Source organism: Pundamilia nyererei, unplaced genomic scaffold (genome assembly GCF_000239375.1).
Source record: "Pundamilia nyererei isolate P.nyererei 1_Seehausen unplaced genomic scaffold, PunNye1.0 scaffold00063, whole genome shotgun sequence".
NCBI lineage: Eukaryota > Metazoa > Chordata > Actinopteri > Cichliformes > Cichlidae > Pundamilia > Pundamilia nyererei.
In genome coordinates this window covers 908376-935576 of record NW_005187464.1, presented here as the reverse complement: position 1 = coordinate 935576, position 27201 = coordinate 908376, and the positions used below count along the sequence as shown (strand labels likewise).

Here is a 27201-nt window from a genome sequence, read left to right as displayed (position 1 = left end):
TGAAGATTAAGAGACGTGTCAGCTCCTCTGACATCATTACGAATATGTTTCCTGGTAATGAAACAAGAACAACGGGCATCCTTTGCTGCCTGTCTGCTTCCCTTTTATGCATATAATATTAATCTGCAGTAAGATACCAACATTATTGCACTTTTTCTTTGTTTGCTGTAAATGCTTTGATTGGGATTTACCAGGGTCTGTGTCAAAATAACATACCAGAGACTAGACTTGTGGTGTCTTTGTACACAGAGCCAGAAAATACACCAGGTAGTCCATTCATATGAAAAAAAATGAAAGCAGTGTACCTGTAAAGCCCCCGTGTTTTTAGCTGTGTAACAGTGCTCCTTCAGCCAAAGGGGATGGATGTCCTTATTTATTTTTTAAAAATCACATACATTTTATTTGGAATCTGTGTCTGTGTTCATACTTGAAGACAACACCCATCGTCTAGCAGTTGCTCTTCCTGTGATTTGTTCATTTTCTGTATTTAAGAGGTTTTCCTCCCTTATTTGAATTCGTGACTGTGGGCAGTGTAAGTAACACCGACATGATTTAATTCTTCACTGAATAAACAGCCCCCTCCCCACAAAAAAAAGAAAACAAAGGGGGACAGCGGCTTTCTCTCGTGTACTTCTTGGAGATCTGATGGGATTCTGGTCACACAAAAGCCCGTCATGGTGTGACCCCATCGTTTCCAAAACCAAAGGTTCTGCAGTCAATTACAAAGGCAATCAATAATCGCAAATGAATATTTGACAGCAAATTGGGTTGCTGTAGGTGTCACTGATGAGATTTTTGGGGATTTTTTCTGCATTGTTAGCCTGAGAGATTGAATTTACCATGTAGGGAAAAACTATTCCGGTTTGTTGAATTTTTTTAAATAACCCATGTTTTTGCTTTAAGATGAATACAAAATCCCATTAAAGTCAACAGACAGATGTCTCTCAGCACTTAACAGAACTTAACGGTGGACAAAATGTGAATGATTGAATACCAAATAATCAAGCCTGAAAAGTAAAGGCAATGGGCACTACTGCCTGTTGTATGTTTTACAATCATCATGAAGATCAATAGAAAAAAGGCCAGCAAACACAAATGTCTCAATTTTAGATCCTCTGGTGTGTTTAGATTTAGAAAATTTGTATTTTAAATAATGCTGTCTCATTCTTAACTAATGTTGTGTGAATTCTCGGTTTTATCAAGCTGACAAAAACGAATGAGTGAACAGTTACGTCATACTACTCAAATCGAGCTTTTGGCAAGAACGTTATGTCGAACATTAAAGAACCGGCTTTAATTCAAAACTTATATAGAAGCACATAATAGTACGAAGAAATGTGGACCATAAATCTTGAAGAATAAATGGGCTTATACTTGTATAGCACTTTTCTACTCTGAGACTTTCTACACTTAAGCACCTTGTTTAACATTCATGCACACACTCACATGGATGCATCAGGGGCAACTTGGGGTTCAGTATCTTGGTAAACAACCCGCTCTACCTCCTGAGCCACAGCCACCCAACTGGAATGCTGTGATATTAATATATGACAGTACTCTGTACTATTAACTCATCGTTCACACTCAGAATATGCAAATAAAATTTAGGGATGACAATTTTTCTTTAATATAACTCCCAAAACAAATTGGTTTTCCCCACTTTTTGTCATTTGTTCATCCGGTTGCGACTGCTAACATGGAAATATCTGCCTGAGCTCAGTTAGCCTTCGCATAAGAAATGCTTGAAATACGTCACTCTGTTTTTGTGCAACCGCCTAACTTCTGTTAGAGAAGTCTAAGAGAGAAATACACATATTGATAACACGTAATTAAAATGCAATGTGACCTCGAGATATGTCGACATCTTATCAAGTGTTGGCAGAAAAAATGAATAGGGGAGATATGAAGCGTGTGCCTGGAGAGTGCCACAATAAGATGTATGTGCTTAAATATATATGATTATAATACAGGTGCTGTGTATTTAGTTGATCCTAATGCTAACTGCCATGTTTGTCTGGGACCTTAATCAGGATGGACTGAGGGAATCAGTCCTTGCCATTTAAAATATTCCTCTTTGTAGCGAGGAATACTTCCATCCTGGCTTCCTGGATGTCAGCCCCCGTAGGTATGTCTCTTGCCTCCTATTTTTCCATCTGCACACAACTCCTCCCGTATCCCTGACACTTAATTTATTAATAATGGGACGGATGTCAGGTTAGGTGCTCTCCACCAGTGGAAATGCCCCACTGGCTCGATCTTCCTCTCCAGGCACCCACACGCTGGATGACAGCCACTGCTCCCTTTTCCCCCTTCTGAGGCACTTTAGCCTCACATGTCTGCATGGCCATCCACTGCAATGCGCAGTCGACTCTCACAAACCTATTTCACAAAATATTTTACTGTATGTGTGAGGAGAGTGCGAGAGACTGAGGTGATCCCAGAGATTTTCCAGGTACCTGCAGAGATTTTAAAAAAAAAATGCTTAAATAGATAAAACGGTTATCTTTTTAAAACTGGTGGAATCTTAGCGTTTTATCATTTGTTGCAATGCTTTACTTTAAATTCAAGAAGCTTTTGTTTGTCTAAGAGCAGCAAATATTACTGAGATTAGTATAAAATGATTGTACTATATGTGTGTGCTGCAGTTCTCCACGTGGTTCCACATTTCTAAAATGATTTAGGTGTCAGAAACTGAGCCATCACATATCCCTCATATTGAGTATCAGAACAAAGCCTGTTATTCAGGCTTTACGAAGTTTGCTTGTCTGCACACTGAGGCAGCGGGAGGCTCAGGTGCAGCAGAGAGAGACAATCCCTTCACATTCAGAGGGGAATAGACCTGTCAGTCCTCTAAACCCTTGAAGAACCAACCAGTGGAACCACATGCAGCTCTCTCAGCACACGCCACACTTATCTGGTGTGAACCAGGTTGGAAAGATACTAATGCAGGGCGTCATCTTTCAAGATGCAGGCATTCTTGGTGGATAATGATTGTGTTTTCTTGTGTTGTGGATCTGGATGCATCGCACTGAACATTCATAATATTTCAGTGAGTCACACAGCCGGTTCTGAACAAAAAATAGAGCTGGGGGGAGGGGTGGTGTTTCTTTGTTTCAGGTTTAAACAATCAAAAATGTGTGCTGCCTGTAGTCCTCTCTGTGTGCTCACTGCCAGGAAGATACTTTGGTCATTAACAAATTCAGATTTCCCCTTAACTCTTTAAAGGGTAGCTAATAGCTATGACTTTTGCTGCTCTTGACTTGCTGTCAGGAGCTTGGGTCATTTTAAATACTGACATAGTGAAACTCAGTTTTCAGTCAATAGTTTCATAATTGGGGGAATAAACACATTTTCTTGCTTTTATTGTTGTCTGCTTAACAAGAATCTCATGGAACATGAGTTAGGCTATTTTATCAGTCCAGCTGTTGGGAAATCAAAAGATCCTTCTTCAACACAACACCCCGGTACAACACCTGCATTGCTGCGGATGTAATGGCTGAAATGACTGTTTCACACAGTTTCAAACCACTCCACTACATGCTGACTGTCACGATGAATCCAACAAAACCACATCATCTGCAGAAAGCAGGGATGTTATTCTGTGTTTCCAAAACAGAAACCCTCGCCACCTCAGCTACACCTTGAGACACCTACACCCTGTCCATGAATATAACAAGAGGATTGGAGACTGGCAGAGTCCATCCTCTGGAAAAGTGCTTCACCTTGTGCCAAGAGCACAGACACAGTTCTAACTTAGATTATACAAGGCCCATAACAGCAGGCCCGAACCCCATACTCCTTTATGCACTCCACAGGTGCTGCTAGGGTATTATCAGTTCTTATATTCCACAAAAGCATGTGAAGCCTCAACAGGCAAACCTTTCCAGCTGTCTGGAATTACCTCTTTCAGGAGACTGAGTAGTGTGGTTCACTCTTAAATGCAGCACACCCTTTTTGAAAATGATAACCCCCACCTTTGCCTCTCACAGGCCCTGTCTCAGGAATCCACAAAAGTAAAGTGCAAAAATGACTGTTTCTTTCATCAGAGACTGTATATAAGCAATGGAAGCAGCACCCATTAGACAAAGTCACACAAACTCGAGAACCACCTTGAGCACCCTTGCCACCACCATTTAACTTACTATGTTTATGCTTGCAGATCAGTGACCTGTCACTGTCACAGGTTCCTACATACACTCCGACCTCTTTTTTGTAACAAGTGGAGTCGCCTCCTGGGATTTCACATACCTCCACTTTTCAGACTAAGAAGTTAGATCCGTGTTTGCTGCAGGTTCAGGCCAGCTTCACAGCTTCAACTCTTTGATCATTTATTTTCTTTCTTTTCGTGCCATTTTAACGCAGGCACTGCCAGCCCATGAGCAAACTGCACAGCAAACTGCGCATTCAACATTTTGGCCTGGGCATTACGCATGCTGCCTCCTGCATGCTCAGTGTAACAGCCACCAGAAACCACCAGATGAATTAGAGAGTCTTAAAAGTGTTGGTGGAGGGATTTTTTTTACCTTCTGGTCAGCAACCGCTTCTCCAAATCTTTGCTATACTAAGCAAACCGCCTGCAGGAAGATAGCTTTGTAGTCACTAATGCATAAGCTACTCTCAAAGTCTGTTTCTCCAAAAGAAAACTGATCTTCACTAACGAGCACGGCATTTATTCCAAATTCCCTAATATATTCTGCATCTCACTAAATTCACGCTTCAATTCTCCCTGATTTTTTTTCACTTTCAGTTTTTCACTTTTTTATTCCCAGGCTCGGTGTAGCGATAAATGAGAAAATATGCAAATCACAATAGGCTGACTGGGCTCAAAAGCCACACTTGTTGCTCCATTCTCACTATTAGACATGTAGACCTTTATATTGTGTTAGCACTTATACAGACTGCCGGAGCACAAAGAATAAAGATAATCGCATTACAGGCGGGCAGTTTGGAAGCAGTCACAGGCTGTGCTTTAATGGAGGCGGTGGCAGTATGGTGAAAGCGTGCGTGCACGGGTGCTTGTGTGTGTGCTGCTTTGTGAGAACCAATTGAGGCTGAAGCAGAGAGCTGGAGAGAGAGGATCACAGCCTTATACACCGTGTCTGTGTCACATGAGAGGGGGTCACCCAGGATTCCCTTCAAGCTGCTCTTCAGGAAAAAAGAATGTTACAAGATTTGTTTCCCGCCTCGTTTACCGGATAGGATCAGCACGCCAGCGCTACTGCTTTATCTTGTGTTGTCGATTTTTACATTTTTTTTTAAAGAAGATTCCGAAACGGGGAAGAAAAGTGAGGCAGACTATACCGGGAACAGACTATTTAAAAGATCAAGACTCCTTATAGGAATCAGTAAGAAACATTATAGGTAAATTATCTTTTTAGGGTAGAATTTTTCTCCCATTTCTTTTTACGTGTTTCTTTTCCTCGTTTTAATGCTGTGATGCAGGAGCTTTGGAAGAATTGCAAATTAGCCTGTTTATCTCGTTGATTTGGATCTTGACTTTAATATAAGCCAAATATTTGCTCGTTTGAGGCTTTATTTAGGGCTCTAGACATACTGTCGCTTTGCTCAACAAGCTATGAAGTAAAAGTTTTACACGCCAATTTTATTTGCCTTTTCGCCTCGTGTCTTGATCACAACACGCTGCAAGGGGCTGTGCACTGAAACCAACGGCGATTTACAATCTGCATTTTCAGTCGAGGTGATTTTACTCGTGTTTTCTGCCCTCGCCGACAATAAGGAAGGTTGAACTCCGCTGAGGGAAGGTTTACCTCCTTTCATTTGCTTGAGTTTCTTTTGCCTAAAAGATCAAGGACAGTAGCAAAGGGTCTGCCAAAACTCCGGAGAGCGAGGCTATATGAAGATCGAGACACAGTTGTTGCTTTTCCCTCGCAGAAATGCCAGTGCGTGCTGTGACCACCAGGTTCATGTACAAGGGACTTTGCACTATTCCAGATGTCCTCACCTACCGGACCCCTGTTAACCTGCCTGAGGATGAAGTGGAAGGTGAGGCTTGTTGTTTTTTTGCTATCTGTCTGTTTGCTTGCTTTGAGCATGGTTTCAACCAGTGACAGTAACGATAACAGCTGTAACTCCCGAATTTGAAGTTCAGCTGCCAAATCAGGACCCTGGAGAGCTCCAGAGGGTGTGCGCTGTACAACCTTTTCAACAAATCCGACACCAGATCTCTGTGTGTAAGATCTAGATGGTTTATAGTTTTGTGCTGGGGAAAATACCGACAAACTGTATGCTCTTACTTTTTTTCTTGCTTATGATTTTTGGCACAAAATTAAGCTGTAGAAATAGTTAATCGTGCTTTTTCCATTCATACATCAACCAAAAATTTCAATTTATCATCTAATCACAGCAACGGGATATTATATTGTGAGTAAACTGCATGTTTATACACTGCATTTCTCGGCTGTACCCCTGACCTCTATGAGACTCCGTTGCACCTGCTGTTATTTACTCATCCAGCCAAGACTGAGACACAGACTGACGAGTAGAGGGACTCTGAATTTTGTTAAAAGGGAAGGATCCAGTAATGGACAAAAACACTATACTGAATGTCAAACTCATAAATATAAAACTGCAGATTACTTGAAAATCGAAGGCAGACAAAACTCATCAATGAGATTGAACGATGGACTCATTTTGATCCATAAATTGCATCATTTCATCTTTTATGAATTGCATTAACCAGAGAAGAAGAAGAAGACGAAGAAGAAGAAGAAGAAGAAGAAGAAGAAGAAGAAGAAAAGAAGCTTTCATGCTGTACAGAAAGGGCAAGTGAAAGATTCACTTAAGCATTAAATTCACACTTGCTATTGTAACTGTAGGGCCGAGTTGTTAAAAATAGAGGTTTTGTTTTGCAAAAATGGTCCTCACAATGAGAATGCACACTTGGCAGCGATTTGGAACAAAGCCAGGCAGACTACAATAAAGAGATAAGTCAGATCAGATTTGATATCGCCAAGTCTTTTATGCATAGGGAATTCCATTTCCCCTTTCTTCTGTCTGTAGGTTGCCCGGTCCTCACAAGTGGCTGCCTGCCCTTGCTTCGAGCCACTCATTTGACATTGAAAATCCGCTATCTGCAGACACGATATAAATTAAATTAAAAGATTGGCTATGGAAAAGCAAGAAAAGAACAACAGCAGTAAAATGTTGGCGGGTGGTGTCATCAACGGCCATGCAGCTTTTCAGGTATTGGGCGAGTCTTTCCAAATTTTAGTTTACTAATTGAGTCATTAAATATTCAGAGTAAGACAGACCACTGAACCATGAATATTTACTGCAGGGAGGATTCACTGAGCATGTAATGCACTGCTACGTTTGCATGGCCTCACACCCCAGCAGTGCCCACAGTAAACAAGTAATCTTCCTGTTTTCACCTGCTCCAGTGGCAGGTAAAATGCATTAACGAGAACTGTAAGTTGATGAGGGAGGCAAGAGAGTTTAAGATGAACCTCTCCTGTTTACCAGCACAGAGCCAGTCCAAGGCTTTGAATCTGCAGCCTCCAACGTACCCTTTCATTGCTGCGCCACCTTAACGCACTCTGAGGGAGCTGCAGCACCTTTTTGGTCTGCTGCAGTCCAGGGTTTCTGAAAAATCCCCCCTCTCTTCATAGAGGTCCGAAATTCAGACTGTAAATGTTGTTTCATCCACAAAATCTTTAATTATATTGGGGCAGAAGTTCCCTGATTGCACAGCTCACATAATTACTTTTTATAATCATATTTATGATAATCTTTTTTTTTCTTGCAAGGTGCACATATATACTCCAAGTGCAACTGGACATGTTTAGAATGATCCTTGATTCAGTGAGTCTGTCGCAGTCAGAAAAACAAACCTGATAAAACAGATAACATTTTATGCTTCATATAGGATTATTATCATTCTGTGCCATGCTGCCAAGAACTTACGCAAGCCTCCATTTTCTCTCTACATGTATCCTAACATCTAAACTCATCATCAGGCTCACAGAAACTATAATCGCAGTAAATCAGTTTTTAGTATTGAAGAGCATGCAGGCGATGAGTTGTGCGGTTAAATCAATGGGACTTTTTTCTTGGTGACATTGTTTCAGGCACGGGTCGACTGCCACTTTGGAATACACACAAAAAAACACAATACAAGGACAAGAGGACCTTGCATCCTGTGCAATGACACGTGCTGCAACGTGGACAGTACATAGAACAACCCATCCCAGACAAACAAGTTAAAGAGTTTCATTTTACCTCCAAGTTTTAGTGTTGACTGATTTTCTCCTGTATCAGTAAACCAGCAGCATAAGAGCTGCAAGATGCATTGTCTAAATAACCCCCCACTCGTTAGCTGAAACACAGTGGCAAGATGGGGAAAAATGTTGTGCAGTGGATCTGCAAAACGGGACTGAGCACATAGCCTGTGGCGAGAGTTTTATCTGAATCTCTGGTGTAGTCACTAGAAACCCAGGTCAAGAGTTTTTGTTTTGTGCAACGGTTTTTAAAAAGCTCAAAACATATTATTATTCATCTTCATATAATATCCAGTACCTTTGAGATTTTCTACAAATGTGACCTTTTCAGAGGGTTTTAGAAAAGAAAAAAAACAAATCTGTTCAAACATCACTCATCTTTAGAAGTTTAGAGGGATGCACCAGGGGACTGAATGTGAAATGTCACATAGCTTGTTCTCTGTTCACAAGTTCTTCAAATTTAATGCAGAAAACTGTTAATGATTTGTGGGCATGTGGTGAGATCTGATTTTCCAACAGCTGTTCAGTTACATATTGGATAAAGGTGGGCAGCAACACATTTCAGAGAGGATAAAAAACATCACCTTTTGACCTCCAGCCTTCATCTGAGTTTAAAAATATATAGCTATCAAACACCAGATTTTCCCATTAACAGCACCATCAGGGGTACCCCAGAAGCACCATGAACTGCAGTGCCTCTGTTTTTTTCATTGACTAAATATTATGTGCATTACGGTTATTCTACGACAAGACCTAGGGACCTTAAATGAGGATATAATTTACTATGATGTAAGGAATGACATAACTTCTTTAAACTATAATGTAAAGTTGAAATTAAGAAAACAGCTGAAGATGGCATTAACTTAAAATTGAGTCAGATATTACAGAATCACGTGTTTTCTGATTTTATGCTGCAATTGGATGAATATAACCAATAAAATGAAAAAGAAGTTCTAATTATTTCAGTGGTAGAATCAACACTCAACAGAGATTATATATAAATCTTTATAATCCTGTCATCTTAAGACTTTGCCATTTTAAGCTGCCATTTTATTAGGATCACAGTCTTAAGTGCAACATAATGACATCCCTCCCACCCCTCCAACAACCAAACCAGGCAGTAACTTACACTGTTTCCTGAAAACTGTACGAGCAAGTAAATGCATCAGTAGGAATGACAACAGTGAGGATTACAGAGACTTGAATGGACAGGACATCCTCTGGACTGGGTGAAGTTGAGGGAGGCTGATTAAGTGCTCGCAGCTCTTAATGGATATGCAGATCCCAGGGAATGTTTTTCAAACAGATGGTTGCCGAGGTGGGCAGAGCCGACAGCAAGGCTTCCTATCCTTTTCTCTGCCCTTGTGTCATGCACTTGTCATAAAGCCTGATATGAAGCCACACTATTGTAAAAGCAGCCGTTCTCCCGCCTCTTAGAAATCAGTGCGCATTTGTATATCTGAGATCTGTAGATCCCTCATGTAAAACTGGATCAGTTTAACTCATGATTAAATCATCTTTTAAAAATCCTAATCTGGGCAATGTGGCGTTGGGCACCCTCTCTGTAACCGTGGAACAAAAAGCTGCCTAATTCATCACAAATTATACGTGATAATTAAGCCATTATGTTAATGACATAACAGCAATCACTATATTTAATCATGTCCCTGAAGAAACCCATGAAACATTTATGTGTGCATTTATCCTGTAAACACTGTTAGGTGAATGTCTATGTAGATATTATGCAGTGCCAAGTTTCTCTCTATTTAATAAGCACTATATTAAATCCCAGGTCCAGAGCCAAGTGCAGCTCATTATACATGACCGACTGGATAACCTCTAATGCTGATCCAATTCATAATTACACAAATAAATAAAACACTCAAAAATGTATATTGTATAATACAGGAGACTCGTACAATACAAATTTATTAGACCACCTGTCAAAAGAATAAGTAAAGAACATGTTTTTAAAAAAACGCATTTATAAATAAATATTATATTATTATTTATTTTTTTTAGGCAAATAGCAAAATGAATTCATGTTTGAGAAGTCAGAATTACTCAAGAATAAATTCAAGTGCTAAAACTAATTTTTCTGTTCAGGAATGCACGTAAGTGCCTGTAATTTGGCATCTTAATTGAAAATGATTTTTCTGCTTTTTTGTATAACGGTAAATTTAAAAAGTCATGGAAAACAACAAGAATTGTGTTTTAGCATTAAGTAGCTTGCACACACAGGTGGATTAACTATTATAGCAACATAAAATATTATTGTATTAATTATCAATTCTGTTCATTTATGGCAGCTGTGGTGCGAGCCTTACATTGAGTGGTGCTCTAATTAATTTGTTAAGCACTGTACATGAGGTAACAGACACAGTCTGTGGGTCTTTATTGACGTTTTAGAGCTTACTAGAACAAAAAAAATCAGCATTTGTTGATTACCAGAATGATATATACAACATTTTCTGATAATTGTGCAAATTATCATTTTATTAAGACATGATCTTGCAGTGTCAGCATTAAAATGTCTAAAACACACCCCATAACCCAGAGTAAATTGGTGCTTTAACTACACATGTGCTGGCACAGATAAGACACTCTTTTTATGGCTGACAACAGCTGTGACTTCCTGCCAGTTAAACTCTTGGAGGTCTCTGCGAGCTTGTATCGTTCCTCGGTGCATCACCGACAGAGAATGTGAACAATATTTATAGATCGCAGCCAGCAGGAGAATCCCCCAGATGTCAAGCATTGTAGTGGAGTGCAGGCCTTCTTCCACTTTGTATGCAAAGCTGTTGTCTTTTATGCTTACAAATGGAGTTCCTTTTTGCTGCAACATTGTAAGCAGGCATTATATGTGTTATGTTGGTTGTGTTACTGTATTGCAGGTGCCTAATTATACACATACAGTGACAGTGGTCAGGACAGAGGCTGGACATGCTCTGTACATATGCAAGTAACGCTTTGTAGTAATTCCATCATTTATAAGCTTTAATGATCATCATTTGCAATACATTAATATACAGAGTTGTATTAAGAAATCATCAAGCCATTTATAAGTTTAAATTAGAACATGACCATGAACAAATTATGACTACATCGTTAATAAGTGATGGATTGTAGGAGCCTCCCTGGCAGGTCACAGATGGTGCAAAGGTTCAGACTGAGGCCAGTACCCACTCGACACAGAACCCATGTGATGAATTTCTTTAACACTGACACGTTACAATCTGCTGGCGGTCCATCGTTCACAAATTTAATGTAATTTGTAGTTAAATAAGTAAGTCAAATGTTATTTCTGTAGCCCCTTTTTAAGATAAGCATCTCAAAGTGCTTCATAACAAAATGCCAGAATATTAAAAAAATGTTTTAAAAAGACAAACAGAGTTAAAAATAGCACAATCATTTATTGTGCTTATAACGGGCTAACTTAAAAGTAATAGCTCATCAAAATAAAACCGTCATAAAGAGACGCTACCTTAAATATTCACATCTAACTTACAAAGAATTCAATGTCTGAATGTTTTATTTTTTAATCCTTTGCTAATAATTTGCTCATGATCACAAATTTAACTTATAACAGATTTGTCTTGCCACTTATCAAACATCCTTAAACGTAATGTAAACTGTAGTTCATCATTAATTAAAGTGTTATAAATGACTTGTAGCTGAACATTATTATCAGGTGTTACACTTGTAAACAATACGGTTTAAAAACAATAATCATAAGCTGTGTGTTTAATGTAGCTTTCTGCGTGGTCAAAGATCTGGTCATTAATGTTGCAGCCAGACAGAAAACTTCACAATTTCAAATAACAACACTATCACAAGACGTTAATTATGAGACTGCATCCTTAATCTCCCCTTGTCTGCCGCTAGGCAACAGCCATATTTCATTCACATCATTATACTGAGCTTGGAAATGCTCAAACATTGAGCTAATAAATACTCAACCGGTGGCAAAAATATACTCTCACTGGTCACTTCATTAGGCACATCCTTCAACCAGTTTGATTTGAGCTTTGTGACGTGGTGTGTCAGCCAGCCGGAAGCATAAATGTGCTCATAAATGGTCATTAACAATACTCAGGTAAGCTGTGGCATTTAAATGATACTCAGATGGTACTAAAGGGCCCATGATGTGCCAAGAAACTATCCCCTACACCATTACACTACCACCAGCAGTTTAAATTATTAACGGAGGGCAGGATCCATACTGAATGTTGCAGACTCATCTGAGCAGGCGGTATTTTTCCAGACTTCTGCTGTCCAGTTTTGGTGAGCGTGTGTGAACTGTAGCCTCGGTTTCTTGTTCTTAGCTGACAGGACTGGTACCCGGTGTAGACTTCTGCTGCTGGAGCCAATCTTCTCCGCAGTTCAGCACTCAGAGATGCTGTTCAGCACAGCAACTTACTGTTGCCTTCCTATCAGCTTGAAGCAATCTGGCCATTTTCCTCTCAACTCTGGGATAAACAAGGCATTTTAACTGAGAAATGCCACTCACTGGATATGCTCTCCTGGTTGTGTGGTGCAATGGTTTATACGGTTGCCTAACAAGCAAAAGATTCCCAGTTTAATTAGACGAGGAAATACAAATCCCTTTGGAGGTGCGTCAGGAAGAGTAAAGATCTGCCAAATCAAAACATCCGAAGCTACCCACTGTGGCTCTCTCCTGTGACTAAGGGAGCAGCTGAAAGTAGCTTTCTCCACAAACCCTAGAGATGGTTGTAGGGAGAAATCCTGGTTGCAGTTTCTGAAGCAACCATGCCACTTTTAAAGTCACTTCATTCACCTTTCTTCCTCGTTTTGTGGGCTCAGACTGAACTTCAGCAGGTTTTCTCTACGTAAATTGATCGAGTTGCTCTCAAGTGATAGACTGGTTTGCATTAGTCTAATCAGGTATTTGTACCTAATAAAGTGGCCAGTTAGCATAATAATTCTACGTTGTTGTTAATAGAATCCTACAGGTTGAGTTAAAGGTCAACGTCAGTCTTCAATAAATTGAAATGGTAAATTTTGTCCTAATATGACCCAGCAATGCATCCATATCACTGGAGAAGAAGTTTGCATATTCTAAACAGTAAAGTTAATTCGTCTGTTTGTTAAAAACTCCACTTTCCTTTTGTCTTATTATGAAAAACATGAGAAAGTTAGTAATGACAATGTGTATAAAAACCTGAATATCATAAAACAGCATGGAAAAAGAAGAAAACAAGATAAGAGCAGAAAATCAACACTTCCCTAACAAAAGACATCAGTCGAAGACAAATCTGTGCTGCCTGTCTGATAAGTTCAAAACAAAATAAAGTTAAGCTGTAATTCTCAATAATTTTCCTGAAAGAAACCAGTCGCATGTTTTCAACTCAGCCCACAAAGAGCTGCAGGTAGTCATTTTATGTACTTTTACACAGCAGGGACTCTTATACATGCCGGGCTCGTGCAGGGCATCATTACTGTGTTCAGTGATGGCATATTTGTGTAAATGTAACAATACATGCAGGCTACAAATCTGCAGAAGCAAGTAAGTAGATTAAAATGTTGTAGTTTTAGAAGGTGATTTGTGTATTAATCCGTCTCACTGCTGTACACTATGGGGTTAGTGCATCTTTTTTGCCACATCACAATTGATCGTTATCATATTTTTGAAGCGCTCAGTTCGCACATCAGGACAGATAAGAACAGGGCTGTGAGGGTGTCACTCTGTACTCGTTGTGTCCCCTCGACACCTTCTACATGCATCCGCACTGCATGAACTCACATTTGTCTCATTATTTTGCGATAAGCTGGGATGGAGCCAATTAAGGTGTGTAAAAATGAGTATTTAAACAGCTCTTTTGTTTGTGTGCTGGACAAGAGAGCAAAGTCTGGAGCTCCCCGAACAAATTAGTTCACTGTTTGTTCCCCTGCAAACCCTTAAATCCCAGTTAGGTGCCTGCTAATGTTGGGGGGGGATTAGTCACCTGGAATCAGTTGGGGTTGTTTGATTCAATATAATCATGCTCTAAGCAGCTGTTAATGTTATTTAGTGATGTTAAAAGTCGCATTATTTTGACAGCATTTGTATTATGTGCCGACCTACTTTTGCTCTAATGCATTAGCAGAGCTCTCTCTGGATACTGATTAATATGACTCACATGTAGTATCAGAACGACGGATGTCACGGGTGTCATCATACTATTACTGACATATTCCCATGGGAAGGTGAATTATTTAATGAGTAGATGTGACTCATCTCTCCCACTGATTTCTTTCTTCTTCTTTTTTTACCTTCGAAACTGTTTTCCACCAGAAGTCTTCTTTTAATAAGAAGACTGCGCTCCTCATTTGTTGACCAAAAGTTTACTTTTAAGTAGAGCATGTCAATTAGTGCCAGCGACTTTCTCTTGTCACCTCTGGACATGCAGTCTGAGGTTGCCGGAGAAAGGTGCCTAATTTAAGATTCCCATTTATTCTGGAAAAGAATCAAGTAACGCCTTTATTTTCATCCCTTTCATCCCAGCAACTGGCTGACACAAAAGGTCCTGTTTGATCCTGACTAACAGGGTGCAATTAGCAGGAAGGCCTGAGTCTCCTTTCTCCTATGCAAATGTAGCCTCTGAATGTGACTGGACACATGTACATATGCAATTCATCTGGTTTAGACTCACGTAAATTTGACATCTGATACGAGACCTGAGCGTGAGTCTGACACATGAAATGAGCTTTAATAATGTGGTGAGATGGAACATATTGTGAAGTATGAAGTCATGTTCAAGCAGTGACTTCGGGGCGGTGAAAAGAGGCTGTTGTTATTCTCTTCCGTTCACTACCTGCGGAGCAAAGAGACTTCTTCATCTACCCCCTGCTGTAACAGCTCTATTATCGTATCGTTCAATGTCATGATCATTACTGAAGGTGAAGAGGGGTTGTTGTTTTTTACAGTAAACTGGACAATCACAGTAGGGCTTTCTCAGCGGTGGTAGTGCATGGTCGATATCTTTTCTCGAGGATAACACTGCTTGTGTTTGTTTCTTCTGAAGGCAGCAGTCGTTTCCTCTGAACTTCCAGCATTTACATTATCTCCTCCCATGCATGAGAAGCAATGTGAAAGAGGTATCTTTTAGCTACTCTCTGTCCCGTTATCTTTATTTTTCAATGGGACCTTTCATCAGCACTTATGGTGTGATGGGTTCACTCAGCTCAAGCACTTAGATGTGACTGAGAGCGCTGAGGGAAGGTTACAGTAACTATAAGCCATCCACACTGCTTGCAGACTAAAGAAGAATTAGCTGATAAAATATAAACAAGGAAATAAATGCACAAATCCCAGGCATCTCTTTCTCTTTGGAAATCTCGGCAGCAATGACACAGTGGAGGAGTTCCATGCTATCAGTATTATTTAGTAACAAACGGCTGAGCAATTCTGAGCTACAGAGCTCAAAGAGGGGCCGTCATCAATCAGTTGTTCTCATACAAATATTAGAGGAGGTTTGTTTTCTAGAAAGTGTTCATTTTAACACATGCTGTGCTATGATACACTAACAATAAGGATAATTTATGGTGAGTATTTTTTACTTCACATAGTTGCAGTCTCATTAATTATAGTTTAGCTATTAAACATGACAAAATCAAAGATTTACCTTGGAAATATAAAGATCATAAACAACCTCACATCCATAAAATTAGGGATGCTGTTTAACATGTAAATAAAAACAGATTTTGATGGCAGCAACATGTCTAAAAATATTTGGTTTGGGGGCAACAAAAGGCTGCACAAGCAAGCAGTACAAAACGTAATCAGCTAGAGAAAATTTTGGCTACTAATTGGGTAATTTGCAACAGGTCAGTAACATGAGTTATTATAAGAAGAGCAACTTAGAGAGGCAGAGCTTCTCAGGTGTAAAGATGGACAGAGGTTCACTAATCTACAAAATACTGCATCTACAAATTGCTAACGAACTACTGATCAGTGTTCCTTGCTATAAAACTGCAAAAACTTGGAATATAATGTACAGTCATAATATCATCAAAAAAATTTGAGAATCTGGAGAAATCTCTGCATGCGAGGCTGAAACTCGGTGTGAGACACCTGTCATCTCTGGGCCTTCAGGTAGCACTGCATTAAAAAAAAAAAGCTCAATCATGCAAAGAAGGAAAAGAAAAAGCCAAGTGTGAAGCAGCAATGACAATCCAGAAAGGCCAGGCTTCTCTGGGCCAAAGCTCATTAAAAATCGAGTGAGGAAAAGTGGCAAACTGTTCTGTTGTCAGAGAACTCATTTTTTTAATTCTTTATGGAAAATATGGAGTAAAAAGGAGAGGGACCATCTGGCTTGTTAACAGCACTCAGTAAAAAAGCCTGCATCTCTGATGGTATGCGGGTGCATTAGTGCATATGGAATTGGCACCTGAAATCTGCAACGAGATCAATGCTGAGAGGTATACACAGGTTTTACACTAACATATGCTCCCAAACAGAATAGTATTTTTCAGGGGATGACTATTTCAGCAGGATGATCCTAAATTGCATGCTGGATGGCTTCATAACACAGGAGACTGAAGTGGACAGCCTGCAGTCCAGACCTTTCAACAACTGAAAACATTTAGCACAACATGAAAAGAAAAAGAAGATTCAGGACTGTTGAGCAACTAGAAACCCAAAAGTCCACCAGCTGGTCTCCTCAGTTCCCAGACATTTATGCACTGGTGTTAAAAGGAGAGAGGATGCTACACAGTAGCAAACATGGCCCTGTCCCAACTTTTTTTTTTACATTGTTGCCATCAAATTCAAAATATGTGTTTTGCAAAGCACTTCATTCTGTTTATATTCGCAGTTTTCATAGATAACCAAGATTTTTTGGAATTGTGTTTGCCTTTATACATTTGCAATTCTGCTATCTCTGTCTAATATCTCTTTTTATTTATTTATTTTCTTAATTGTTATGCAAAAAAATGTCATATTTGGTCATGTTTATCTCCTGCACGCTTTTAAACACATTAGGATTTAAGTAAAGGAGCCTCGGTGACTTTTTTGACCCTGTCAGCAGCACTGAAAGTCTGCCAGTGGACTTCAGTAGGCATGGACCATTTTCAATTTTTTTTTTTTTTTTTTTTTTTTTTTTTTGCTGCACCAGCGACCACCAAGAATATCTCTGTTAGGCGGTCATAAAGGTCAGCAGGATCTGTCGGCTTTCATGTTCATGTTTTAACTCTTTTGGAAGGTCAACAGACTTTTAAGCCCTGACCTCAGACCTGGCTAAAGTGACTGGTGTTGTAGACACACCAGCTGAAGCTTACACAGGTTGTTATATTTAGGGAAAATTTGGAAGTTTTTGGTTAGATAAAAAAGAAGGTAGTGATTTAAGAAAGAAGACAAACATATCTGTTAAATTAATCAAAGGAACCCAGTATATTTAAATTGAGTTTTATATATATAGGACCATTTCTTACAGTTATCTCTAAATGCATTATTTATAAAATAATGCATTTCATCTCAAAAAACCTAAAAAACAGCAAACAATTTTTTAAAAAGAACCTGGACCCCATTTCTGCAGATCGGGAACATGCTGATCTGCAGAAAGGACAAGGCACAAACTAGAGGAAAGAGAGGACAAAAAGTTAATGACATGCAACAGTCATGCATGTCATTAAGGAAAGGGGCTCTGCAGGATGAGCTAGTAGCAGCAGGGATGGTTCGGGGTCATCTGATCCAGCTCATACTAGAAAGAAAGAAAGAAAGAAAGAAAGAAAGAAAGAAAGAAAGAAAGAAAGAAAGAAAGAACGAAAGAAAGAAAGAAAGAAAGAAAGAAAGAAAGAAAGAAAGAAAGAAAGAAACAAACAAACAAACAAACAAACAAACAAACAAACAAAGATTTTTAAAAGTGAAGTTGAAGGTGCTTCCTCCCCTTGAATTTCTGCTTCTAGAAACTGTTCTATGAACTGCAGTCTGAAAGCAAAGTGCTCTATTGGGACAGTTCATAGGATGTGATGTCTTTAAGATACCATTGGGCCTAATCATTGAAGTCTTTGTATGTGAGAAGAAGGATTTTAAATCATCCTGGATCTACAGAGAGCCAATAAAGAGAAGTTAATATTGGAGAAATATGATGTTACTCTCTAGTCCATGTTAGTACTCCCTGCTGAAGGCGTTTCAAAGAGCCACTGGGATGTCCGGCTAATAAAGGTTTACAATAGTGCAGTAACAAAAGTATCACTCTGAGACAACATGTTCCTAATTTTGACAGTATTGCACTTGAGCCAGTGTCATGTGGCTTCTTTTATTTCAATGACACACTCAGTCACTGGAATAAAATGTAGTGACTGCTGGTGTTAAATATAGTGGGGTGAAGCCACTAGCTCAAATAACTTACACTAATGCAGATCAACAGATAAAAAATTATCAGACCTATCAGCCATCGAGGTTACAGTCACCATTATGACCCTGTTGGTCCAACTTGCCGTGAAATTGTCAGTCAGTATTTCTTTTTGCTTTGATATGGAACAATTTGATGAAATTGTCACCTTTGCCTCAGTAAATTCAGATGGTTGTTTGCAGTAATACCCCTCGATTATATGCTTTTATACTTCTTTCCCTCAAGTGACTCATTCATTCCACTTTTGTAATAGAAGATGTGTGAAGGCCAATGAGAGTGCTCAAACCAACCAATGACAAATCAACGTTGTTTGTTGACTACTTGGCGTGTTTTGGAAATTTGTTGAAGATGGTTTGGCAAAGGGATGTGAAGTGTGTTCATTCATGGGTAAAAACAGTTGGGTTTGCAAGTTTTTGTAACGAAACAGGATCACAAGTTAATGTCATGCTGAGAAAATGAAAGGCTGATTTCTCGAGATAATCATGCAACTGATCACAAGAAAACGAATTCTTTGTCTCTGGGATCTCGGTAGCTATGAAGACGTGTAATTTCACCATCTAATTACCAGTGAAATTAAGTTTTGCAGCAGCATCACAGAAGTGTACGTGCACATAAAGTTACTGTACAGCAGAGAATAAACAAGGAGGGTCGATCTGAAAGTTTTAACACAACACGGTTTCTGCTCGTGTCAAAACCTTGACTGAAGTACAGTCTGGAACTGAATAAATGACACTCCTTCATTTTTAAGTTAAACCAGTTGCTCCAGTTTGCTGGATGCCATCTGTGCTGGTCAGCATGAACTATACCATGATCAGGAAGAATGGGACACTTAAAAAACACTTGATTTAATTTCTATTTATCATTGTTCCCATCAATGACAAATACGAAAGCACATCAAAGTAGAAGCTGCTGCCTGCTGTGCGTCTCTCAGCAGCACAGATCCATGGACAGCAGCAAGGATGTTCATTTCTTGTCATCTGCATGTGCGAGAAAGAGAATGTTTTACAAATCTACCCTTATCTGTGAAGATAAGCTAACCTTTATGCCAAGAAGCAAAACCACGCTCGCTTTATTAAAGTGAAATCATGATAAATAACTTTCACCCATGAATCATTCATCAACAACAGCCTAAAGTTATGCTTTATCCATGAAGCTAACGATACAGAAAAGGAGAAAATTGTTATTGTTAGTATTTTTAAAGCCTCCTTCGTCCCGTGGAGAAAAACAGACAAAAACAAAATGTATAAAGAATCTTTAGGATCTTTTCAGAGGATCTCTTGTCATATTATGTGTCATATTCCCCAGGGCATCACAGCAGCTCAGACTTGGTATAAAATGATGAAAATGAGATTTATTATTCCACAATTAGATAAACCGTGCATCGATATCTTAAGATAACTAGATAAATTAGCTTATCATCATAAGATATCAGAAAAAAAATAACTGAAGGCATGGCTGCTCTCATTTCCTGTAGCGTTAAACAGAAGCAGTCAGAAGCAATTTGTGTTTTGGATTTGGATACAAGTGTGATACACACATATATTCTTCATGAAAAAACTGTCCCTTTCTATTTCATTACATATTATCTACGCATCAGCACTTATTTCCGTGAGCCCTTCTGTTGGCTTTCTTTTAAACTATAACAGCATAACTGCTTTTTCACTCATCTCATTAAAACCTAATCATTCATGCACAAACAACAGGCATTTTGTGATTGATTGTATACATGCTAAAAGCTTAGATTCTGGAGTTATTTTTAAAAGTTGTTTTTGTTTTAGAGTTTTTGTTATTTTTACATCCAAAAGTAAAATCCCAGCAGGACCTCCCAAATCGGAAAACAGTTTTACTTTATTTGTGATTTGTGTTATCTTTCCAAGATAATACAATTCTTATTTGTATTGTTCACTCCTTTCTAAATCTCTAGTGCTCATTTAATACATAATTTTTTAAAAAATTGATTTAGATGGATTGATAAGTAGGCCAGCACAGAAATACTTTAAAGCTGCTTTCTTTCTAATGGCCACCAGGGGGCAAAACGACTTCCATTCCCGACTTTTAAATAAAAACACTTAGCTGAGGGCTTTATGGCTCTGTTACACCAGAGTAAAAACAAGACAGCAACCTCCTTGCAGCTAGAAAATTTGGTGGATGAATTAAACTTTTTAGCTTTCGGAGACGGATTTTGAAAGTAGTTGTGGCAACCAAGTTGTTGCTCAGAGGTTGAGTGTGCAGCACCCCGAGCCTCTGGGTGGGAGATAGCTTGCTTCCAAATAATCCCAACTGGGAATGGATTCTTCCTCAAACAGATTGGTGAAGGTTTGACAGTAATTACCATCTAATTTATAAATGCAGATGGATTGCTGACAGATTGCAATCAATCTGAGTCCATCTGCACTGATTAGCTCAACTCATCTGTATCATAGTTAAGTTAGTTTAAGTTTGTTTTTATTGTGATTTTCATGGTATGTTCATGGCAACAGATTTGCCGTTTCCAACACAGGTAATCAGCGTATTGTTATATTCAGATCAGATGTAAATGCCAACTTGACCCATTCAATAGGAGACTGACAGCAAGTGACTGATGTGGTTTGGGGACTATTAATGGGTCTCAATATTGAATATAAAAACCATTTTGTAAAAAGAAAGATCGATAAGTCTCAGCAGATCTGTTTTCGAAACTCTAAGATGGCGAACAGTGGATGACACCAAAGTGGCCATCTTTTATAATGTATGAGGTCATTCTTAAAAAACTAAACACCTTGACACTTTGTTTACATTTGATTCGGCTCATAACGGTCTTCGTGTCTGAATAAATGCAACAATAAACAGTCAAGCATTTACATAATGTCTTGTGCCACATTCATTCATTCACATGGCAATTTATTCTATATATACAGAAGTTTATCGATCAAACACAAACACCACTGGATGCATCTGGCCTCCATATTTGCCCAGGGACACTTCAACTTCTAGTCTGGATTGAACCACTGACACATTTCACAGCATTTTAGGAGCCACGCTACTGTTGCTGTTTTGAGCAGTCACCTATTTCACACCAATATTAATAATTTGCTTGATAATATTGCTTTCAAATTGTTTTCCTCCACTCTCATATTGCAGAATTAACTAAAAATATTCTGTCATACAGACAGAATATAAATCATCAAATCAGTGATTCAAAGATTTTCACCACCTGGCTTCAGACAGCCGAGTGGGTGCACCCTCACAGCAGTGCAAGGTTACAGATATTCTGATCAAGGACTCAAAGTAAACACCTGAGTCGGCTGAATGTTTTCCACACTTTAAATAAAAATTCAGTTCCATCACTTTGCTATTGTTGTGTTGTGTGTTTACCTGTGCGTATTTGTTTATTTGCAAGTGAACATTTTTCCAGGGATATGTAACATGCAATGTTAGTACGAACGTCTCACAATGGGGTGCTTAAAGTACTTTATCATGCCCAGTGTGGCACACAGGAGCTGGATACAGTACTGTCAGTGATCATGTAACACTGACTTTTGTTGAGTCTTACCACATCAATAAGGTTGTAGTACTTCCTTCTGCAAAATGAGCTTGACCCATGTGGGCACACCGGGAGTTAAGCTGTCAGTATTGATTGGATAAACGTCCGTCTCTTTTAACTTTAAAAAGGACAGCCTTTATCAGAAGTAAATCTACATATTCAGCTACATAAATAAGCCAATCAATTATGTTGGCGATATCAATACATGAGGGAGAAAAAAAAATAGTGAAGCGCTTCAGTCTGTGGAGGATCAAATCTTGACAAACAACATTTACATGTTAAAAAATGCAAATTATAATCAAATTTTTCAACAAAGTAAACACATATTGTGTCCCTCATGATTCCATGTGTGTATTTTATTTATTTTTTTCAGATAAATATTCATTCCTCAGTGTGTGAAACAATCTGTAGTCCAGCCACTGCTCAGCTGGCTAAGAGAATTCATTATTTGTCACTGGCATCAGAGGTCACAACACTGAATCTGGGATTGTGCTCAGGGAAGATAACAAAACTCAAGCAGTGCTGCTGGGAGTAATTTAGACAAATATGTTGTGTCTGATGTGTCAAGGTATGGCACAGACAGTGCCACTTGTCCAGAAGGACCTCAATTTACGTTCCAAAGACTTTGTCTTGTAGTGCTTTATTTGATTTTTTAAAGAGGATTATACACTGCCGCTATAACCACAATTTGCAAGCTATCACTTAAAAACTGCACTCATTCATGTGCACAAGATGGATAGCTAGTGCTCGTCCTCATCTGGGCTTGCATGCTAATTGTGGTTGCCAAGTCACATAAATGCATGCAAATTGGTTTTCTACATCATATAAGCACCCAGCGTAATCACATGCTTTACATATGAACAGTTCATCCAAGCCTTTTGGTTTAAAGCAATTTTCAAGATAAAAGAGTGTATGTTTAGCTTATTCTGGTGTTGAATGATGAATGTCTAAGTATTTATAGGTTTCTTGTGGATTAGGTGGATGTCTACGTGTTTGTTCTGTTAATTCCACCTTTTTATTCTCTGCAGTGTCTCGGGCTATCACTGCTCAGGTATCGGCTTATATCATTGATATATTGATGTAAAAATTAGACTTCCAGTTCATTTTGTTTCTTGTTTCATCCAATCAAGCAACGAGCTGAGCTAGCATCCAATAGTCTTGTATATTTGAGGATCTACATCAAAGAACTACCGGCATTCAGCGCCTTTGAAGTGCAACTGCTCTTTTTCACCACTTCAAACAGAATACAGTGATGCCGAGTGAGGACAGGAGCCAAATGCCAATGTTTATGGATTATTTACCAAAAGTTGCAGTTTTAATTAGAAACACATGAACCTGCTTGCAGCCTTCAGTCAGAAGTGATTGTGTTATGACCACAGTAGCAGATACTGGCTCAGAAGATCACTTACTATGAATGAAGAATAACACTGCATCACAGTGGGAAATCCCTTAAATATCTGTCACAGATAACACAAGATACAGATAAACAAAGCAGATAATAGTTTAGCCAGGAAGACTAGAGCATTGCCTTTTTCATTATTTGCCATTCATTATTATTTACCAGAGGATTGAACTTTACATTGCGCACTTACATGTTCAAACACCTCTCTGCTAATGGTTGTGTAGTATTACAGTCTGTCTGAATGCTCAAGCATTAACGGTAGCTTTTGAAGCACTATCTACAAAACCATTAGCACTTGGAGCCAAAGCACTGGCTCAAACTAAATGCTTTACATTTATAGAATAATTTCTGCAAAGCTTCACTCAGATACCTCACTTCAGGCAACACTTTCAACACTACCTAGCTACAATATTGCAATATGATGTGAAGGATAAACAACTTTCTCCTTATTTGTATTAATAGTGTGTTTTATTCAGATGGATTTTTCTGTGTACACAGTTGTTTACTCGTTTAAAAAAAAAAACAATTGCTATGCCCTGCACACAGATGAGCCACAACCATGCATTTACACACACTAACTCATTGGGTGGTTAGTGCTTCATGCGCTTATTAAAATGATAGTTTGTAGGTAATTATGGAGGCAGTTGTATTTTACAAGAGCGTAATGAGTTTTGCAGCAATTTTATGCTTTTGCAACATGTAAACTGTTTTGCAGGTTTGAAGAAGGGTTTTGTTGGTGGTCATTTTAAATTTAGGCATTTTAAATGAAGAAAGAAAGACTGCAGTACATGATGCTAAAACACTCATCTCCTCTTTTTGTCTCTCACTGGGATGCTGAAACTTTTAATATTGCTCATGTTCTGTGGGCTGAAATTTTAAAATGCAGTGTTTCTGTCTCAGTCTATTCTACTGAAACAATCAAACTACACTCTCATAAAAAGTGTACACTAAAGGTCTATTTCTGTCTCTGCAGTTCCAGTGTATATGTACGTCTTTAAGGGCAAAAGTTTATATGCTTCAGTGCACTGTAAGGATCACATTTGTACCTCTTCTTCTTTTTAAGGTGCAACATTAGGAGACAGATAGCCAACAAGAAATTAGGCAATTTACTCTTAGATTTAAAGTTTCTGCTGTTTGGTTTAAATCAGATAAAAAGTAATTTGGTGTATTCTGACTTGTTTAACTCGTGGTGCAGTGGGGCAGCACTGTCGCCTCACAGCTAGAAGGTTCTGGGTGTCTTTTCCCTGTGCCTGGTGGTCAGAACATTCACAAGCAGCTTGCGTTTCTCTTTTTGGATAGCATGCTTAACGTTATCATTTAAAATCTATTGATAATTAGTTGTACTGTTTCAAAAGGTTGTAGCTTTCTGTATTAGACATTTCCAAAACATTGAAGACCAATAGTTCTTTCAGTACTATCTGCTTCCCACTCCTTGTCACACATTTTACCCAAACATTTACCGAACTGAGTTTATTTTGGAGTCAGTATTTGGAGGAGGAGCATAGTTTCTGTAGGATTTATTCAAAAAAGAAATGAATATTTTTACTACTGTGAAATATTCTGGCTCATGGAATAAAGAAACTTGGAGAAAAAAAGTTGCTTTCACTCTTCAAACACTCAATATTCAGCTATGCCTCCTCTTTCTCAAAACACAAACATCTAAGACAGAGGGATTATAGCCGTTTGAGCTGTGACCCACAGCAGCTGTTTGAAGCTGCTTTTACTTTAAACTCTAAAAATAAACACCCTTTACTCGCCGACGCTGAAACCAACATGTTAAAAATCCGCCAGTTCAACGATAGCCCTCAAGTAACATGTTCGTTCTGTGTGCCTTCTTTCACTTCGCAGAGATCCGTGAGGCTTTCAAAGTATTTGACAGAGATGGGAATGGCTTTATCTCTAAGCAGGAGCTGGGGATGGCCATGCGCTCACTGGGCTACATGCCCAATGAGGTGGAGCTGGAGGTTATCATCCAAAGACTTGACATGGATGGTGGGTCTCTCTTGCTCTCTCTGCTGCAATTATTCCAACATGTGAGCTGCGTTAATGACTCGTCAATGTTTCGCTTGTTTCATCAGGCGATGGCCAGGTTGGCTTTGAAGAGTTTGTCACATTACTTGGTCCTAAACTCTCTGCTGCTGGAATGCCTGACAAGTTCAACGGAGCAGACTTTGACTCGGTGTTTTGGAAGGTATGTACTGTCCCATAATCCCCACCAATAAAGTTTAATCTAGTCATTTGAATATCAATCCCTCACAAACTACACCCCAGTCAGATAACTGCATCACATGTTGTGGACACCGGTATCCCCATTCCTTACAATCAGGAGTATAATCAAATTAATTACTCTAATATCTGATTTTTATAAAATATTTATACACTGCTGTTTATTGCTGACCTGCAATTTATGTGCATCACTGAGGGGCATCGAGGCAGAAGTTCTTCCTCTGCTAATTAGACCTCTCCTGGTGTTTTCTGTTTTCCCAGTGCGACATGCAGAAACTGACTGTGGATGAGCTGAAGAGATTGCTTTATGATACTTTCCGTGACCACCTCACTATGAAAGACATTGAGAACATCATCATGACTGAGGAGAACCACCTGAACAGTCCAGAGTCCCATGTGAACATTGATAGTATGTCTTATAATATAATTTTTATAGTATTTCATACATTTCTAAAGCTCCACTGACGCAGTTTTGTTCTGTCTCTTCTTCCCTTTCTTTCCGCAGCAAGCCCAACACAACAGGAAAAACACACTTGTGTGCGTAAAAGCCTGATTTGTGCCTTCGCTATCGCATTTATCATCAGCGTCATGCTCATCGCAGCGAATCAAATGCTCCGCAGAGGGATGAAGTAAATACGCGATGCCTGCTGGTTACAAACGGATTTACAGACAGACAGGGAAAATGCAAATGTTAACCAAAATACTTTATCATTTTGGGTTTTATTCACAGCTGACACCCTCGATGATGCAATCATAGGATCGCTCTGATATGGATAAAATGATGTCATGCAGTGGTTCTGTGTGATCACTAATCGTAGTACAGACAATAGAGAGAAAGGTATTTCAAGGGCTGATTGTTATCCAAAACAAGTTACATCTCATTCATTAAGATGGCTGATGTTTGCTAAGATTAGACAGAAAATCAGGCTCCAATTCTCCAAAATTTCAGAGTGCAGCAAGTGTTGTAACAATAGCTGTGCTTTGTCAGTGCATTTAATGTTGCTCTCAAGAACCCTGCCATTTGGAGTGCACCAAATAACGACAGCACCAATGATAGTAATAAAGCAATACAAAAGCGGGCCAGATACTCCGTAATTTCAAATCGAGCTAAAAACATAAGGACAAATCACTGTGCGCTGCATGCTGTGTCTCTTATGTCTCTGTTTACTGTATTGTGTCATGACTTTCAACTTGCATCAGGTCTGACAGACTTAACCAGCACCTTCTGCGATCTAAAAATACCAAAAAGAGCCCCTCAAATTCAAAACACAAAACTGGACTACTAATGGATGTATCAGTCTGTCAGTCAGTTCGATTTAATTGGTTCATCCCTTTATCCAGCTTGAAATATTTCCATGAATGTTGCATGTCATTCATGGCACCCATACTGTGAGATCTAATGAATTTGGCGGTGCCCTGTTTTGTTTTTTCTCTGCTATTTTGTTGATATTTTTGCTC

The 27201-nt window shown here is 39.0% G+C and overlaps 1 protein-coding gene across 1 annotated transcript; it reads left to right on the top strand.

Annotated features, from left to right (window-relative positions):
• Window positions 1-5883: 5883 nt before the first annotated feature.
• cabp7b (calcium binding protein 7b) lies at window positions 5884-26607 on the top strand. Its single transcript, XM_005735213.1, has 5 exons — window positions 5884-6003; window positions 25366-25509; window positions 25596-25708; window positions 26005-26152; window positions 26249-26607. Exons 1-5 carry the CDS (start codon window positions 5895-5897, stop codon window positions 26374-26376), a joined length of 642 nt encoding a protein of 213 aa, XP_005735270.1. The 5' UTR covers window positions 5884-5894; the 3' UTR covers window positions 26377-26607.
• Window positions 26608-27201: the final 594 nt, after the last annotated feature.